This window comes from Amorphotheca resinae, assembly GCF_003019875.1.
Source record: "Amorphotheca resinae ATCC 22711 unplaced genomic scaffold M430scaffold_3, whole genome shotgun sequence".
NCBI classification, from domain to species: domain Eukaryota; kingdom Fungi; phylum Ascomycota; class Leotiomycetes; order Helotiales; family Amorphothecaceae; genus Amorphotheca; species Amorphotheca resinae.
The window spans coordinates 1,335,362-1,354,082 of NW_020194473.1; the positions used below are offsets into that span (position 1 = coordinate 1,335,362).

The 18,721-nt window shown below is 50.0% G+C and overlaps 5 protein-coding genes across 5 annotated transcripts; 2 read left to right on the top strand and 3 right to left on the bottom strand.

Moving 5' to 3' along the window:
- Positions 1–114: 114 nt before the first annotated feature.
- Positions 115–2,566, bottom strand: M430DRAFT_117055 (hypothetical protein). Its single transcript, XM_024861659.1, has 2 exons — positions 2,499–2,566; positions 115–2,438 (listed from the first exon to the last, which is right to left on the bottom strand). Exons 1-2 carry the CDS (start codon positions 2,505–2,507, stop codon positions 354–356), a joined length of 2,094 nt encoding a protein of 697 aa, XP_024723203.1. The 5' UTR covers positions 2,508–2,566; the 3' UTR covers positions 115–353.
- Positions 2,567–3,173: 607 nt separating this feature from the next.
- Positions 3,174–4,241, top strand: M430DRAFT_33726 (hypothetical protein). The gene is made up of 5 exons (XM_024866423.1): positions 3,174–3,294; positions 3,364–3,449; positions 3,508–3,544; positions 3,614–3,973; positions 4,029–4,241. Exons 1-5 carry the CDS (start codon positions 3,265–3,267, stop codon positions 4,125–4,127), a joined length of 612 nt encoding a protein of 203 aa, XP_024723204.1. The 5' UTR covers positions 3,174–3,264; the 3' UTR covers positions 4,128–4,241.
- A 41-nt stretch (positions 4,242–4,282) lies between these two features.
- On the bottom strand, positions 4,283–7,896 carry M430DRAFT_64817 (hypothetical protein; the record flags this gene model as incomplete). The annotated part of the gene is made up of 11 exons (XM_024869133.1): positions 4,283–4,651; positions 4,711–4,816; positions 4,874–5,016; positions 5,101–5,375; positions 5,426–5,866; positions 5,924–6,085; positions 6,131–6,302; positions 6,349–6,847; positions 6,901–7,083; positions 7,132–7,684; positions 7,841–7,896. 11 exons carry the CDS (start codon positions 7,894–7,896, stop codon positions 4,617–4,619), a joined length of 2,625 nt encoding a protein of 874 aa, XP_024723205.1. The 3' UTR covers positions 4,283–4,616.
- Positions 7,897–10,713: 2,817 nt separating this feature from the next.
- M430DRAFT_48750 (hypothetical protein) lies at positions 10,714–15,829 on the top strand (the record flags this gene model as incomplete). The annotated part of the gene is made up of 5 exons (XM_024868016.1): positions 10,714–11,335; positions 11,392–11,875; positions 11,924–13,895; positions 13,945–14,338; positions 14,388–15,829. 5 exons carry the CDS (start codon positions 10,714–10,716, stop codon positions 15,827–15,829), a joined length of 4,914 nt encoding a protein of 1,637 aa, XP_024723206.1.
- A 650-nt stretch (positions 15,830–16,479) lies between these two features.
- On the bottom strand, positions 16,480–18,242 carry M430DRAFT_96732 (hypothetical protein; the record flags this gene model as incomplete). Its single annotated transcript, XM_024869982.1, has 5 exons — positions 16,480–17,160; positions 17,232–17,369; positions 17,433–17,809; positions 17,863–17,986; positions 18,039–18,242. 5 exons carry the CDS (start codon positions 18,240–18,242, stop codon positions 16,480–16,482), a joined length of 1,524 nt encoding a protein of 507 aa, XP_024723207.1.
- Between the last annotated feature and the right edge of the window lie 479 nt (positions 18,243–18,721).

Sequence of the window (18,721 nt, forward strand, 5' to 3'; positions counted from 1 at the left end):
CGGCGCCGCCCTTGGTCCTGACTCCTGCAGTACCTTACGGTTGTCAGTCGCCCAAAGCAGACTATTATTTGCCTCAGATTTATCTTGGCTAGCAACGGCGCGAACCAGCACACAGATTTCATAGGGCAAGTTTTGGATCATCAAGATGCCATTCTCTGAAGACGACACAGAATAAGTACCTAAGTTAGTCTGCGCCTTATCAACAATACTGTACCTACCTACATCTCTCCATTCTGCCCCAGCTCAGTAGCATAGATACGGTTCCCTTCTACATGACCCATGAAGGAGGGCTTCAACTGACGGAACGGCCAGACAGTGGAATATATACTCTACACAGTTCGGGCCGTTAGAAGTCAAACGATGACTATGGTCTGTAACTCTGCTGTTTCAAACACTCCTCCTTTCGAATCCACAGAGCGTCGACTACCCGAGATTGTCATAGTACCAATCCGCTCGAAACAATTAGGGAATTCAGGGGACCTCTTCAAAACGAGGGATATCAAGTTGTCTGTTGGACCTTCTTGTATGAGGCTCATGCGAAGACAAAAAACCGAGATCATAGGGCTCGTCTGACCGGGACCTTCAAAATCTAGAAGATAATCCGACTTCATAGCCAATCGCGTGTTTGGAAAAGATACATAGTGGACGATGCTTTCTGCACCGTCCTGTATCTCTACTTCGCGTTCAAGTATACCCTTCGCTACCAGACCAGATATCGTCAGAGATCCGTGAGCGATCGATCCGAACTCGTCGATCGCCGACCAGTTGACTTCACAATGTTCAATCTTGCTGAAATGTTCATAAGGTAATCGTTCTTCGAAGTTCCCCTCTTCTATAGTGCTAAAACTGATCTCGTCCCAGTACGAAGTCCACGTCTCCACACTCGCCCAAGACCATGTTGGGGCATTTCGAGGAAAAGGTCTTGGTTTCTTATACTTCGATGTCGCATTGATTGTCCAGAGAAGATCGTCATTAAGCGCGTCTTCCCAAAGACCAGCCAGGTATCTCGACTTCCTCACAGCAGCCATTTCTTTAGCCAAGCCACCGATGGCAGGCAATCTATCCTTTGATTTCGTCAGGAGAAGTGCCGTATAGGAGCAGATCATGGTGCGCCACAAGCGTGCGCCTTGATACTCGACCTCGGCTCGGTATTGGTCTCCGTAGACTTCACGATAGTGACGATAGTCCCAGAGCGAAGTGGCGTGCTCTAATTTGATCAGAGGCACGGGGGATACCTTAGATATACCGTAAAACGGGATGGACCCACACTCACATTGAATGAGTGATCTGCATTCAAATGACACTTCGTACCGGCCAAAGTGGAGAACACGAGGCGAAAGCATGCGCTCTTGGTAGACCCATGCTCTGGTTAGGAGAGGATGGTAGGTCAAGGTTGGATACCCCGGAAACTCGTCAGATTCAGAGTTCTCAATGTGGTGATCAATCCGTTCTCGGAAGTAAAGAAAGTAGTCCTCCCCATCTGGAGTCTTGCCGAAGACTTCAAAATCTTCCGTGCGTGAGAAAAGACCCCCATGACCGTTGGCAGAACGTGTTGCAGCAATCGTCAAGTGACTGTTTCTGTACACGGAAGCCATGTTAGCCGATTCAATCTCCCAATCTCTATAATCATCTTGAACGATGCAAAGAGAATCTATCCAAATGTATTTGAAGCCGAGGGTCCTTGTCAGGGAAATGGCATCCCGAAAAGTATTCGACAAGTCTTCCCAGGCTATCCTCCTTTTGCGTTCTTCGTATGTTGACCTAGTAGTTGTAATGATTTCAGTGAGCCCCCAGCAGTGGCTAAGACAGAGATAAGTGCCCTCTGCCGCTTTCGTTTCAACCAGCTTCACTACCCCGTCATCGAGGCCAACGTCTACCACTCGTGTTGGAAGATGTGAAGACGTAGGAGGGTCACAGAGGCCTTCATCTGGAAATGTGTGTGTGGTGATACAATCTTCGATCCAGTCCTTTATGGTGGCTAGTGCTATCGTAGAATCAGTCCGCGGCGACGTTCTCCTTGAGACAGGTAGGTAGTCCCAGGAATCTGGAATGGGACAATCATCACTCTCGGTAGCAAACAGTTCAATTTCAAAACGCCGCCCATCTGCCAACAGAAAGGTCAATTCCTTGTCCGCATCCTCTTCATCCGCTGTGTCAGAAAAGAAAGGGTAGATGAATCTGAGGCTTCCGTGGAGTATATCTGACTCTCTGATCCCGTGCTGATCAAAGCACCCGCGGCACCCAGATTCAAGGATGCTACAGCAGTAACACGACTTTGCTGAACTCTGCAACTCATCCCATGTGAATCTAGGGATAATGTGGTTTCGGTTTCCACGCCGTCTCTGCGATTCAGCCACGGTCCCAGCTTTCCATTTCCCCTGGAATCCGTTGCAAATGGCGCATGCTATGTTCAAAGAGTCAAGGACCACGTCCAGCGTCTGAGGGATTGCTCCAAGGTCAGAATTGAGAAGAAGCTGGGATCAAGCGGAGTTATATACATCTACCATTATGATAAGCGACTAGGTGAGGCCGGCGCACAGATTTATCAATCATTCGAGTATAAGCTACCTACCTTAGCTAAGGTAGGTACTTTACGAGGGTCCTATTGTTTGATCGGTGTTGCCTGGGATATCTCGTCTCACCGCCACGTGACCAACCTGGAAAGCGGGATTGGAGTGGCTTAATCTAGTGCTAGCTGGAATAGGCCTAGTTTATCGGCAAACGGATCAACCCCTCCCGTCCCCGTGCCTGACTCAGGATCCGTCAGGCTTACTTAAGAATACCATCATTACAGATGATGATGCATCTCTCTTGTAAGAGCAGCCCCACCACTACACGGCTGATGATTTGAAAGAACCGCAAAGGAATTATGTTATTATCCCCTAAGAAATCAAGTAATCCTGAATCAGCTCCCCTTGGTCAGGCCTCCTTCCCCTCCCCGTCCCCCTTTTCAGTTACGCAGTGGTGTGGGGAACTTACCTTGTAGGACGACCACTTTGGACAAATGTTATTGGAGATATATGGGATAATATTCAGGAGATAGCAGTACCAGCGCTGTATATGTCATATAAAGCTAAACTTACCTCACCTTAGCTATCCCCTTATATAGCTGCATATTGTAGCATCATCCCCACAATATATATATATATATATATATATATATATACCTATAACTCTCTCTCTCTCCTTGCTCTTGAATCAAATCAACTTCAGTCCCTCCCATCAACTCTAGAAAAACACACACAACAACATATTCTCGTCACAATGGCTCCCCCCAAAGTAGCTATCGTCTTTGTATGTCCCCTCCCCCGCTTCCTACAGCTAGCTAGTCTCCCCTCATGCTAACGCCCCCCCTCTCTCAAGTATTCCATGTACGGCCACATTCAGAAGTTGGCTGAGGCTGAGAAGGAAGGTCTCAAGAAGGCCGGCATCGAGGCCGATCTCTACCAGTAAGCTGCGCTCTTCTTTAGCAGCTACATCCGTGTTCTGCTACTGACAAGTTCACAGAATCCCCGAGACCCTATCTGATGAAGTTCTCGGAAAGGTATGTATTTCATTCTTCCCCGTGCTCCTTACTGTCCCGATAAGAGTTGTGCTAATCACCCTCCCTCAGATGCACGCCCCTGCCAAATCCAACATCCCAATCGCTGATGCGGCAACCCTCGAGAAATACGATGCTTTCCTCTTCGGTATCCCAACTCGTTATGGGAACTTCCCTGCTCAGTGGAAGGCCTTCTGGGACACCACCGGAAAACAATGGGCTTCTGGAGCTTACTGGGGCAAATACGCCGGCGTCTTTGTTTCCACTGGCACCCCAGGCGGTGGCCAAGAGACCACGGTCATCAACGCTTTGTCGACCTTGGCCCACCACGGCTTCATCTACGTCCCATTGGGCTACAAGACCGCATTCCCTATCCTTGCCAACCTCTCAGAAGTCCGAGGTGGCTCTCCATGGGGTGCTGGTACCTACGCCGTAAGTTGGTTCGTCCCACTTCGCACAAGCTATGTATCTTACTCTGTTTCATTAGGGTGGAGATGGATCCCGCCAACCAACTCCTCTGGAAATCGAGCTTGCAACCGTCCACGGCGAGGCTTTTGCCACGGCTATCAAGAAGGTCAACTTCTAAGCTGATGGATCCGTGGGCCGGATTCGTTCGCTGAGAACAAAGCTAGGCGCAGCAAAGATCGACATAGCGGCGAGAGATGATATTGGCGGAACAGGAATGAGCAGCAAGGCGCTAACAAACATGAAAGGCATATCAAGAAACGAAAGAGACCCGGAGGCTAAAAAACAGAGGAGGTCCTCGTGAACGTTGTCTATCCGCTTAGGTCTATGTTAGTCTCCCCAAATAGTAAAGTTGACCAAACATTCTTTCGCTTTTCAGCTTGTAGTGATCGCGTGCCGGCGTGTTGCTGCTTGGCCGACGACCCCTATTATGTGAGACTCTTGCCGAGCGTTGTGGCACGAATAAACATTTCGCATGACCTCAAGCCCCAAACTCAAGGTCACTAGTGAGTCTAGAACATAGTATGGACCCCTGGTTGGCGGCGGTCGGGGACTCAAGCGGCTATATTCCAGTATGGATGTCAAATCAATAATACTTTCATCGATTCTTTCATTCCTCGTCAAGTTCCAGCTGCATTTGACGTTCTGTATAAGAGAGAATGAGCGAGGCCCCCTTTTGGTAGCCGGGAGCCAGATCCACGTACCCCAGATTTTATTGGCGTACTCCGAGATTATGCCTGCTTTGGCCAGAAGCTTATCATGGTATTTCTTCTCATTCACGGGGTCCAGTCTCGGTTTCCTTGGCTGTGCCTACGATTCAAATTAGTGGTTTGAAAGGTACGAGAGGATAATTTGGATTAGGCATACGATCAATAGCACGGGTAGTAAATCCTTCGTATCAGCCATTGCAACGGCTGCCACCGTTTTGAATCCATTTTCCCAGAAGATCCGTGCAGTGCGGCTCTTGACATATGGGATTTTAGTTAAGGCGAGGAGGTCCGCTTTGGCTCCTGCGATAGGTTTAATTAGCAATGCAATTTGGGCGAGCAAATAATGGGACAGGAGAAATGAATTGATGCCTCTGGTGCACATACCAGCCTTCAGCCTGTCAGAAAAGTGGTCAAGAACCGCAGCAAGGGCCCCCCAGTTCATCCGTTCGCAGAATTTTATCATACCGGCCGCAAATCCGTGGCAAGTCTGTGCAAGATTCTGGACGTGACCCCTCGGGATGTCGTATTTCCGAGCAATGGCATAAATGGGCATTTCGTTGCAAAGATCGCGGAGCTGTAGCGCAGCGTAAAAACGTCTGTATACCTGCGCGATCTGTCTCTCCTCTGGTGTGGATTCCTTCAACGAACCGCCTTGTGCCCTAAAGAAGATTAGACACCAAACATCGTGCTTCTTGTTTGAACCACTAACATTCTGTTGATTACAGCTGGCTTCAGCCCTATGAGATTCAGTGCCCTTAAATTACTCTCATCGAATGTTTCAACCTCATTTCGAAACATCTGCCAGTTGACATTCCCCTGTACAGCTTGGATTGGTGTGAAGGAATAGAGAACATGCATTTCGCCGTCCATCACAAAGGCTTCGAGAGCTTTTCGAAGTTCTTTGTGCACAAATAGGCCATCTTCAGGGGTCAATGAGGATGCCACGGTAGCCTGACCAAGAAGAGTAGCATGCAAGGTGCAGTCATCCGTTCTGGTCAGACCGGTCTCTTCCAGATCGTGTAGGGTCTCTTTAACCATATTGTCGAGCTCGTCGTTGTCAATGAAGTGGTAGAGGAGGGTCTTCTCCATGTAATCGTGTACAGCCTCAACGGTCGTCACAAGCCCCGTAGCAATTGCCTCCAGCAACGCCCTGCAAACTTCAGTATACGGTACGTCACAACATGACACATAATAGAGACTGCCTTACCTTTTGATTCCCCGCTTCCCCGGCATTAGACCGCTCTCAACCGTGGGTATATCTGCTTCCATAAGCTCGGTAACTGCCTCAAGATCACTTTTCTGGCAGCAGAGATAGGTTTCCCCAATCTCATCTTTCCCTTTCCGGCCGGCCCTTCCCTTCATTTGTCGCCTTTATAGTCAGTAAGCTAACCATAATACAGGATTGAGAACTCACAACATAGAGGGCCCAACCAAATCTGCACCCATTCTTGCGCCATGCAAGATGACCCTTCGTGCTGGAAGATTGATCCCAGCTGCTAGACTACATGTCGCCACAATTACCTTAATCACCCCATTGTCATAAGCAGTTGCGATCAGATCACGCTCCTCAATAGTCAGACCAGCGTCTAATCATCAGCAAGAGGCTGCGGCTTTCGAGTGGGAACGACTCACGATGGAACGCTACCCCAACAGGCACAGTTTTCTCCAAGACAGGATCCAGACCTGTACTCGTGCTTCTCAAATCACTTAACAAGTCTCTCCGCCTATCCATGGTCCCGGCATCGACTTCCTCGACTCGGGGCAGAACCTGGCTGATTAATATTGCATCCCTCTCACAGCCGGCACGACTACTGCAGAAGACGAGTGCCCCATGGCCTGCCCTTGCAGTTTCGTTCGCGAGAGACACAACGGCATTAATTAACGGGTCCTTAAATTCCTTGTTTGGCGACGGTAGAATGATTCTACATGGTTCTGGTCTAGGTTGTGATGACATTTGGATCTGTGTTTGTGTTTGCGCATTGAGCTGGGTCGCAGTCTTGTAAAACCTGCTCGATGATGCGGCTGGATATACAGTGTTGTCAAAGACAAGATGTTCCTCAATTGGAACAGGCTGGTATTTGGATATGTAGAACCGTGCATTGTCAAGCCACCTGGCTAGGACTTCGGGGTTCTGTGAACTTTTAGCTTTGAAATGAGGATTCGTGCTGATCTGACGAGACTCACATTAAGAGTGGCGCTCATGCCAACCAGTTGGATGTTCTGTTCTAGGCTGAGAAGCTTAGTGGCCATCAGCTCCAGTATATACCCACGGCTGTCATCGTTTATGATGTGTAACTCGTCAATGACAACCACACCGAGCTTCCCAACCGTGAGATCCTCAATAGCTGAGTTCACGAGCGAGTTGGCCTGTACCAATTAGCACACAAGTGCCTCTTTTTCTGGTTGAGAACAGACCTTTTCAATTGTGCAAACCGCAATATCCAAGTCTGCCCAAGTTGCTTTGGATTTGCTTCCACCAAAGAAGCCCACCACCCTCACATTCTCCTCGTCTCCACGTTTGCGCCATAATGAATTTCGCTGCTTGTTGTCAGAGTCTGCAGGCTTCTTCGTGATGCCCTCGACTACCCGCCTTAGCCAGCGTACTTTCTCCTGAACGAGTGCCACGTATGGCAGGACCAGCAAAGCCTTCTTTTCCGGCGTCTCGATCACTTTCTTGAGCATTAATATGTCGGCCACAAGGGATTTTCCGCCTCCAGTCGGCGCGCTATAGACGAGATTCCGCTCGCCGTTAAGGGCTCCGCTACGTAACAGACACTCCGCCTGCCACGGGTAGATGGATCTGATGCCGAGAGTTGCAAAGTTATGAACGAGCTCTTCTGGAAGGCCGTAGGAAGGATGTGATAGTTCGAGTAAAGGATTTGACGTCGGAGTAGGTGTCAGTGCAAGGGTCCTCCTTTGTGTGTATTCCGAAATACCCCGGCTTGATACATCGCGAATTTCACCCGCCCTAAGAGCCGGATAGCAGCTATCACTGAGGGACGGCCGACGGAAATCTATATTGTTGCTGACGTTGCCAAGCACAGGAATATTGGCGCCGGTCTGCCTCTCCTGGAGTTCGTCCAACGTCCTCTTCTGGCCGGCACGTGAGACGGTGTAGGCTGACTTTGCATCATCTATAGTGGTTCTATGATAAACGCCAGACCTCTTGTTGACTTCCATGAGGAATATGGCGGTTTGTAGGAGAAGGCAGCAGAAAGACGGTTTTGATAGAAATATGCTCGAAGCTTGCTCAGCAAGAGAAAGAAGCCACACGTGATACTTTATGGCTTGGTCATGGCGGTACGAATGAGAAGAGAGCGAAAAGAGAAGAGAGAGAGACAGATAGGTAAAAGAGAGAGACAGGAAGAGCAAAAGAGGCAAAGAGGTGAAGTTGGTTATTGTAGGCACCTGTGGAGGTGTTTATATGCTTGGGTACCTGGAGTACCTGGGTACTTGCCGAAAGTAGTAAGGTTTCATTGCGGAGCCATATCACGTGCGGCATATCCACAGAGGTACCAGGTACCTTTCCTTACCTTACCTAATCAGGGATAAACCACCACCGTTACGCAACGTGCCACCCGATTCCCGATTCCGATCCACGGATGGCATGGGTCGACAGAGCCGCATTCACGACACTACATCGCATCAGCAGCAGATAGGCTACTGTACTGCACACAGTATCAGAATGCTGGTTTCCTTATATCTGCATGATCCTCTTATCCTTTTGACAGTAGCTAAATATACTTAAAGTCACTGGCATGAGATGGCTAGTGTGGATCGAAATATATGTGCCGATTTCAAAGCTGGTATAAAAACGATGTTCTTATGTATATTGAAACCTAAAATAATGTTCTTAGGGATGAGGTCCATAAGGGAAAGGTACCTTACAAATGTTCTATAACATGCCAGGATCTCAAGACGCCTGGATATACGTGGATATAACAGTTGAGGAGAGATAGAGGGGTGTTTAGGAGAGGAGAGAGAGGGGGAGGGGGGGGGGGGGGGGGGTTGATCAAGGCATGAAATCTTACACACCTACCTAGGCAGCCTTGTGTCGTCTGCCATCGAAGCTCTTGTGATTGACTTGGTATTCGTCGATACTTGCACTTGATTCCATAAGAATCTCGGAGCTTAGGAACCTCCAACTTCAATAAATTAAGTAGAGAGACTATGAAATTGCAGTCTCATATTAAATCTCGATGCGGATCTCTCCCAGTTCCTATTGATGCATGTGCTGTTTATCCTAGTAACTATCATCATGTTAGGCATTGGCAAAGTCGAGTTTTCGTAACTTGTCTTTTCTTTCACCACTTGTATAGGACTAGAGCATCCCTGTCTCTCCTATTCTGCCACCTGTCGCTATCCCCCTCATCATTATATCATTATATATCTCAGTGTCTAGCCCCGGGTTTACCCAGGCCCTATTTGTTTCGAGTAGCCTTCAATAGGGCACGCCCCGTCGCTTTCGGGTTATTGGCATCTCGTGGGGGAGCGTCCAGACGCTTTTCCGTAACATTGCGATCGAACTGGCGCTGAAACTGATCTCGCCCCGAAACGAGCTTGCTCACACGGGGTGTTGATTGATAGCAAGGAGGGTTAGAGGGAGTAGGAGAAACAGGAGGCTCCTGGCAACAGGTGTGAGAGGAGGGTTGAAAAGAAGAGGGCGCCGGGGCGGAAGCTAGGCAGATATGGTTAGTTATCAAGAAGGCATGGAGCTTATAGAGAGGAGGAATAGAACAACGGAATCATTGTCAGAAAGGGAGAAAGAACGTAGAGCGTTGCGAAAGGGGTTGGGGTGGGTTCATCCATCACTCTTGGAGATAGGTAGGTAACAATAAGCTTTCTGTGTGCCTGGCAGTGATATGACATACAGCAGATCCCTGTTTGGGGAAGCCTTAGCAGCTTTTACGCGAGAGGTTAAAGCGGCGGCAGGACTTTCGCCGAGGCCCTAAAGCAGCGGCCAAACTCCCCGAAACAGGAGCAATACTGGATGCTTTGTAGAGTACCCGGTATCCCTCCCTCTGTGCTTGGTATTCACTGTCCGCGTATTATATATAAATCCTCTTGTGTGTCTCTGTGGTTATCTGGTGATTATTGCCTATTTCTTTCCTTGCTTGCTAGTCTATCTTCGCGTTTGTCTGTTCTGATCCCTTGACCTTGTTGCCTGTTGATCGATGGTAGAGGTACCTAGGTACTTGGGCTGGTTTCCTTTTAACCTTGCCGCTCGCTAGCGCGGGCCATCTCCCTCTACCGCGCTGTATAATATTTCGTATTTCCCATGGAGCACTCTTCTTTGCATTTACCGAATGGACTGGAATAGCTGCATCTGGGTACCAACTCTCTCCCTCCTCCGCCATCCCGTCACATCCCCCCAGTTCTGCTCCGTCCGCCTTCCCGACCATCCCACGACGACCCTCGAACGAATACAATAGCCCGAGTCTGGAACAGCCGCGGGAATCCATCTGCTCGACGCCGAAACGGACGGCCAGCCCCCCAATAGCCTTGTTTCCATACCCATATCATTGGGCTGGTTGTGTGCGTCCCAGCACTGCGCAACGCATACCATAGATCTACAAACACATCTACGCGACAGTGCAAGTGATTTTGCTCTCCACTGCAAACGCTGGTCCAGCCCATCTCCATATTCTGATGGGTTGAAGTCTTGCAGCAATCGTTCGATAGCCTTGCACCCCGGCGCTTCTCGCACGACGCTCTTGCGGGAAGCGCTTCCAATCCATCCTCGCCACAGAGCCTGTTGTCGAAGGGCCCGTTGACAGGATACTCGAAATGACTACCGACCTCTCCCGCCGTTCCAGCGTTACGGCCTCGGCGCATGCTCCATCGCCTCGTGGGAATGGCGTCGCTCCACCACCATCGCATCCGCAACAACTGGGCGAGACCTCATCGAGTATCCGTCGGTCCCCGTCGTTGGGAAGAGATTCTGGCAAGCCGGCCGATACTGATGCCCCGGTCGCGAGTGCAGCGGAGTCGCAACCTATGACGGCCTCCAATTCCAACTCCTCAAATACACCTGCAAATGATGTGGCCGGAAGCGGCACAGGTGCCGCCGTCCCATACGGAACGCGTTCCCGTAACAGAACTGGAACATCGCGGCCGAACTATGCGGAAGACAAGGAATTGGATGTAGACTTTGAGGTTACGGTACCTGCGAAGGAAAACAAGGAGAGCAATGGGCGCAAAACGACAAGAGGGGGCAGCGATATAGGTTCGGCCTCTCTGGAGACTGGGCGAGCTGTAGGTACTACTCGAAAGACCGGACCCGATGCAGGTCACTTTGTGACCGTCCAAAGCCACTATAAGGACCCCATCCCCGGCACTTCTACCTTCTCCGCCAACCCGACCGTAACCACTGTCACCACCCAACCCTCGAAGAAACGAAAGGCAGCCAGTCAGTCCAGCACGCCCGCGGCTCACAGCCAGGCTCAGTTATCTAATCATGGTGCATCCGCGGATCACGCAGCAGCGCGCAAGGCCAGTATGGCCACTCAGGTCATGGCTGGATTTCGAGCGACAAATATGCTCAGCTTCGACAATTGTGGTGCTCGGCTCGAGGGCGGAAAGCTTAGAGCAGATGATGGGACTATACTCGAGGTTAACGGTAAGTGATATATGTGCAGTGAGAAAGCAGGTCACTGGGGACTGATTAATTATTAGACCATGTCTACCTTGTCTGCGAACCACCGGGCGAACCATACTACCTTGGCCGAATTATGGAATTTTTACATATCAACAATGACAATACGCAGCCCATTGATGCGTTACGGCTTAACTGGTATTATCGTCCAAAAGATATCGGTCGTAAAGTCAATGATACTCGTCAAGTATTTGCGTCCATGCATTCGGATATCAGTCCGCTTACGGCCCTTCGCGGGAAATGCCAAATCAAACACAAGAGCGAAGTTGAGAAGTTAGATGAGCTAAGAAAGACTCAAGACTGCTTTTGGTACGAAAAGCTGTATGATCGTTACATACATCGCTTCTACGACGTGATCCCGACTAGCCAGGTTATCAATGTGCCAGTGGAAGTCAAGAAAGTCCTTGATGAGCGCTGGAGGTATATTGTGGTGGAGCCGGGCCGTGGGAAAGAGTTGACAAGTGCGGTTAAATCCTGTAAAAGATGCAACAAATATTGTGCAAGGTTTGTCCTTTTTCCCGATGTCTTTTCGACCTGCTGACTCTTTGGTAGCAATGACTCGGTCGATTGTGCGGTGTGTCGAAACACTTATCACATGAGTTGCGTGAACCCGCCATTGCTCAAGAAACCCTCGCGAGGATTCGCTTGGGCTTGCGGTCCATGTAGCAAGGCTCAGGAAAAGAAGCTCGAGGCACGCAATACACCAAATATGACCGACTCTGTCGCGGATCCGGACGACGACGACCTTATGGATGAAGATGATGATCTCCCTTCCGTCCCCGAAGATCCCCCTGAAACGGAACAAACAAGCCCCACAAGGTCTAGCGAAGTAGAGGTATCCATACACCCCGGCACAGCGGAACAAGTACACCAGGCAAGCCTGTGGCTATTCCGTTATCTAGGAATACACTGCAGAGTTGAGGATGCGTTGGATTATGATGATCGAATTTACCCAAGAGCAAGTTCTCGTCTCGGGCCGCGACACCAAGCCAATATCACGCAATGGCCGGGCAGACCTGTGGAGTATGTCAAGTCAGCGGATGTTAAAAGGAAGTACGCAAAGGGGGGAGCTTATAAGAAGGATACAAAACTTTCGAAAGAGACCATCGCTGCTTTGGAAGCTGAAAAGGTTGCACGGGAGAAACGTCCCAAGTGGGTGATGGATGAGCCGCCGGGCTATGTTCACCGAGGAGAAGATTACGACAGCGATGACCCGAATAGTACTTCAAAATTGCTATTCCAACTTCCTGAAGTTGGTGAAAAGTCTGTTGATCGCGGGCAAGATGCCGATGATGGTGGCTCTGAGCATCTCGACTTCTCTAGCCGTGAGAAGCTTGTCCATGACTATATGGCACGCGTGAAGAAGTTGGCGAAGCCACTAGGTTTACCGGAATTTTCAACCAATCTCCTAGACGTAGGTCTTCAGATGCTCCGTACTCACGGATTCGATCCCGAGAAGGCGCTCCAAGCGTTGCAGGCAGTTGACAAGAAAACGTTCAAGGAACCGGAACTGAGCCCTGCGGAACTGAAAAGATTCGAGGATGGAGTAGCAAAATACGGTTCCGAAGTGCATAGTATCAAAAAGCATGTCAAGTCTGTCAGCGCGGGTGACATTGTCCGGTTCTACTACACTTGGAAAAAGACCGAGCGAGGAAAGCAAGTATGGGGTAATTATTCGGGCCGGAAGGGCAAGAAGGAAGCAAAGAAAGCTGAAGCAAGTACCGGCAAATTGCAGGATGATGTTGCTGATGAACACGACGATTCGGCATTTGACAATGAGAAGGCCTTTGAGAAGAAGAGGGGTTTTCAATGCAAGTTCTGCAATACCAGAAATTCGAGACAATGGAGACGAGCTCCAAATACACCCGCCGGGATGATGGTCACGGAGAATACAAACGGCAAGTCATCTGGGAAAGAGAAGGGGCCTCAATTGATGGTGGCATTGTGTTGGAGATGTGCAGAACTCTGGCGGCGCTATGCTATCCAGTGGGAAGACATTGAAGAAGTAGCGAAGAAAGTTGCCCAGGCCGGAGGGCGGGCTTGGAAACGGAAGATCGACGAGGAACTGCTGAAAGAGCTTGTGGCTGCAAATGAAGTCATGAACCAAGCGGCCAATGGTCCATCGATAGGTTCCACACCTGCAGGTGGTACCCCAGTTCCCACGCCCCAGAATATTCCCGCCGGAGCTGAGCCACCCAGAAAGAAGATAAAGGGTACACTTGAAATAGAATTTGCAGAACCCCAAACGGACTCTGGCGTTGTGGCAACGACGGGACCGCAAAAGAAGAAGGCTTCGGTCGAGAAGCCCAGTGCGCCACCCCCAGCACCAGAGCTACCTAAACCCAAGATCTTACCATGCGCAATATGTGGCGAGATGGAACCCATGGGCGATCAACACCTGTCATGCAGGGATTGCCGGATGACGGTTCATCGAAACTGCTATGGTGTCGTCGGTGAGAATCGAAGTCCCAACAAATGGGTTTGTGACATGTGCTCAAATGATAAAAATCCTCAGGTCTCAGTGGTAAGGAATCTCTCAATGTCAGTCTTCCTTTCGGTGCTAACATACTCAGCAATACAAATGCATGCTCTGTCCTGTAGAGTACACAGAACAGGACTTCGTCGAGCCGCCAAAACACGCCCACAAGAAGAGGAACGACAAAGACCGAGAACGAGATCGTGTGGAGCGTGAGAATGCTCAGAAGGCCGCTGACTACTTCCGAAAGAAACAAGAAGAAATGAACAAGCCAGTCAACCCGAGGGAACCATTGAAACGCACCGCAAACAACAATTGGGTCCACGTTACCTGTGCTGTCTTCACACCAGAAGTCAAATTCGGCAATGCTAAGGCGTTGGAGCCTTCCGAAGGAATTCCGTTAATCCCTTCTGCAAGATATGATGAGATATGCAAGGTCTGCAAACAGAAAGGTGGCGCATGTGTGGGTTGTCACTCGTGTCGTGCCCCAGGTAAGCAACGCGACCTATCAATGCTCTAACAGCTACTAAAATTATGCAGTGCACGTCGAATGCGCCCACCAAGCTGGCTATATTCTGGGTTTCGACATAATTCCGGTAAAAGGATCTCGCCGAGACCAATTTAACATCGTCAATATCAATGGCGAAGTCGGTACTATGACCGCTGCAATATGGTGCAAAGAGCATCTCCCGGCAAAGACTGTTGTGCATCGGATGCATGACGTCGTAGACGATACAGGTCTCAACGCGCTGCAGCTTTATGTCCAGAACTTCAAACAGGCGGATCTGACTCTAACGGGTACGGTTCGCAAAGCTACTCTTGTCAATCAGTCGACCAAGGCCGTCAATCCGGTTCCCAGCAGTGCTTTGCCTGCAAATCGCAGAACCTCCACAACAGCGGCAAGCAGTGGCCCTTCTCTCCCTGGCCGAGGATCTGTCTCGCATGTCAAGGTTGAGGAAGGACGAGGGGAGGTAGGACTGGCGGTTGGTGGGGAAGCCGAGAAAATATGTGTTACTTGTGGCGTTGATGTGAGTCCAAAGTGGTGGCCATGCTCTCCGTCTCCGCGTGACAGTACCCCGGCAGCTCCCGGTAGCCTTTGCAATGGAGATTATGCTCATGAAAATGAGCCATCGGTGGCCGGAGGATCCGTACTTCAACCCCCCGGTGCGGAGAATGGCAGTGGCCATGTAGCTCTTGCAGCTGCTGCCCTTCACCAAAACGGACATCAGCCCGCACCGACCTCAACCGAGTTCCAGTGTCATAAGTGCCATTGGAAGAAGATACGAAAAGAGCCCACTCCAATTCCTGCGGCGCTCCCACCGCGAGATACTTCTCGGCCTCTGATTCCTCCGTCGTCAGCCAGTGCTTCCAGTCCCGACGCAGATGTGGTGCATCCTCCTTACGCGTGGCCGCATCCACCTCCATATCAATCGAATGGTCCCTATAACAACTGGTCGCGTCAATCGCCTGCTCCTCAAGGTGTCGCACTGGTCAATCAGCTCAACGGCAATCGCTCACCACGTATCGGTACCGGAACCGTTCCACAACTCAACGGTCAACCCCCACTGCGGCAGCCGGTTCCACCTGTTCAGCCAGTGTCGCACTCTCCGCACCAGAACGGACACATAACGCAGACCCCTAACGGTTACCCTCCATCGCCACATCATAGTATAGGTCCTACAACACTACACATGCAGAACGGGCCTTACTCCTCATTTGCTTCTACACGACCAACTCCACAGCACTTGACCAATGGTGGCCCCCCACCGCGTGCCCCTGAGCATCCATTCTCGCAGGGCAATGCGCATATGCATCACCGTGCCTCCTTCGGACCGCCGCTGCAGGGCAGTCCTCCGATGCTTCACGAATCGCATCCACAGGGACGGGATCTAGGCAGTCAGCAAAACGGCACTCGACCAAACGATGGTCGAGTCAACGGTGGGGCCAGTGCGAGCCCATCGTTGCGAAACCTGCTTTCCTAGACTGTCCTCAGCATCATTACCCTCGATGTTTGGGCTTTGCTCTCTTTCTATCTTTAAATGTATGAGTCGGGTATTATCACTACTGATGTATGGTTTGGTTTGGTTTCGGTATCATTGGGGTTTCAAGCGCGGCGTTCAGAGGCATACGAAATGTAAACTAGAGTATCTATTCTCAAGTAGGTATATAGGTATAGAGGACTGTTTGACTAGGAGGCTCTGGTGATAGCCCTACGAATCCCATGACTTCAATGAGTGTGCTCAGGTTGCCGTTGAGATAGATGACAAGCCCCCCCCCCCCAAAAAAAACACGTAGGGCGTGCACTCTCCACATTATGAGAAGGGTAGAGTCCCGTTGCGGGGCCGGCGCGAAGCCTCATATTTCCCGTAGTCAGATATGGTCCGTATCAAAAGTCTAAGCATTTGTTCATCAAGCTCTCTCTATGCATAGTCCCTCAGGAGTCGACAACAACGACCGAGATTCATGAAATATATGGTCATTTCCTAGAAATTTTGGTCATCGGATATGGATAGGAGGGAATATTGAAGAATATAAAAAACATGCTGCTATATTACAGCAATTGGATTTCCAAGCTATATAGACAAGACAAGACAAAGACACCAACGATGACGAGATGTGACAGGAACACTTGCTAGTTTGCGGCAGGAGCCGGATGTCCATCGACATCCTCCGCATCAACCCAATTCCCATGAAAGCCGGCTCTTAATCTAAGAGGCAACCTAATACGCGCCAAAGTATTTCCAAAATCCTTGGTATCCAGGACGATCAACTCACTAATCATCTCATGATAATTATTTACGAGGGCCATCACGTAGCCATCGCCCTCTTCGGTGCTGTTGTTCTTCCGGGGGATGAAGACGCATTCTTGAACTAGGTGGCGGGGACCAGGGAACCATGTCTCTTGCGTGCCTTGCTCGATGTTGAACTTGGCGAGGGAGTTGTAGGGGGGGAAGCCCCCGCCCATTACTTGGCTGATGTACGGCCAGTCCGTGCCTAGCGTGTGATCCATAAGGCACGTAAACGCGATATTGTACCGATGCATAGCAAGACGATCGTCGATACGGGGGAACTCGACATCGGCGTCGAAGAGGATCTTGCCGGGCGGAAGATCAAGAGTCTCGGATTTGTAGTCGATGATGAAGCGACGCAGCTGGTTGGTTATCGTTCGTGGGTCGGGCGAGTGCCCGTCTTTGTCGGGCCACCAGAAGAATACGTTTTGCGATGATACGGGGAAGTCGATGATGATTTGGCCGGAGGAGTCCTCGTATGCGTTGCTGACGTGCCCAGGGAACCCGTGGGGAGCGCGAAACCACTTGGGGAGGGTTGTTAGTCTTTGCTTGAGGCAGAATGTCATTATTGGCTCTGGAATAGATATATATATACCTTAACATCTGAGCCCTTCGCTCCATATCGTGGTAGGACACCTAGGTACATTGGAATCGTGGGATCCCACTGCCAGTGCTCTCCACCTTTCTTCATCCGCTCCAGATCACATGTTTGAGGTATGATTGGGAATATTACCTGGTTCATCATCAGCTTCCCCCCCTCAACTTCCAAGTTCTCTTACGGTAATCTTTAACTCACATAGTTTTCTGTCACGGCAAAGTCGTGGATCATAGCGACTACCGGCGCAACCAACCAGACAGTCTCGCCGAATGTCCCGTCAGGACGAACAGTCCAGTAGCATACGTCTGGTGTCCCGTCCCCTTTTGCCTCATAACCAAAACAGACCATTTCCCGCGTCACAGGATCAAACTTTGGATGAGCCGTGAATGTCACGCTGGGAAGTTGCCCATCAAAGTCCCATAGACCGATCGTTTCCAAGGTCTCCGGGTCCATTGCATATGGTGGCGAGTCTTCTTTCAGGGCCAGCAACTTGCCTTGGAAATAAACTATGTTGGTGTTGGCGGTGGAGCGGACTTGGAATTCCACAGCATCTGTGTATCTGTTCCGGTACCGACCTGTTTTCTCATATCAGTGGTTTGCCAGACTCGAAATTTGCGTTTCTAATCACCCAGCAAAGCTCGTCGTGCTTCTGCCTCCCTGACAAACTTCTCTGTTCGGACATATCGTTGTTTGAAATCTACATGTCCGTCTTTGATTCGAAAGGCACTGATAGTCCCATCTCCGTTGAACCACTATTTCAGGTGAGCAACGTTGTATTCCCCTGAGATGATACCGGAGACGTACTGGGTCATCCTCGAACATTGGAGGGAGATGAGGGTCTGGCATAACTCGATAGAACGTGCCATCTATCTCATGCGGGATTTCTCCAATGATCTCAAGATTCTCGATGCCACCTTCATAGCGACAGGGCCTCATGAACCCCGAGAACTGTGGCTGCGCTGGGAAGCTCTTCTTCTGAGGCGGCAGGGTACGAAAATGGCCCGCCATATCTCTTGTTGGCTTTCTGCTTTGTAACTAAACAAAGGTTGTGCAGGTGACTGGCAATTGTATTGCGGTTGTGGTTGTCGATAAACAAGCGGTTCTGCAAAGGATGCGATCGACAAGGAACAGTAAAAGAGAAGAGTTATAGAAGTATATAACATACCTATTTATACAGTACCTTGTATATAATACCACCTACATATTGACATCCACGAGACCATAGACCTGGCCACCCGGATAACTGTGAATGCCGAAGACCGAAAACGCGGGGATAGACTTCTGTACTTCTGCTCAGATTCTCCTCCCCGCGCTCCCCCTGGATGGTCGCTACGGACGTACGTTGATAGTCTTACTAACGTTTACCCAGAGAGGATTTTGATTCTGTTGATTCTGAGTGGCTGATAGCCTGTTACTCTGGACTTATTATTAGCCTTGCAATATAAGGATATTTGTGTCAGGGAATGAATACTGCTCTCACTCGACGT

Excerpts from the sequence above, each read along its gene's own strand:
- M430DRAFT_33726 (XM_024866423.1), top strand. The coding sequence starts at position 3,265 with ATGGCTCCCCCCAAAGTAGCTATCGTCTTT. Across the intron at positions 3,295-3,363 it reads CCAAAGTAGCTATCGTCTTT|TATTCCATGTACGGCCACAT; the intron begins GTATGTCCCCTC and ends CCCTCTCTCAAG. Across the intron at positions 3,450-3,507 it reads ATCGAGGCCGATCTCTACCA|AATCCCCGAGACCCTATCTG; the intron begins GTAAGCTGCGCT and ends ACAAGTTCACAG.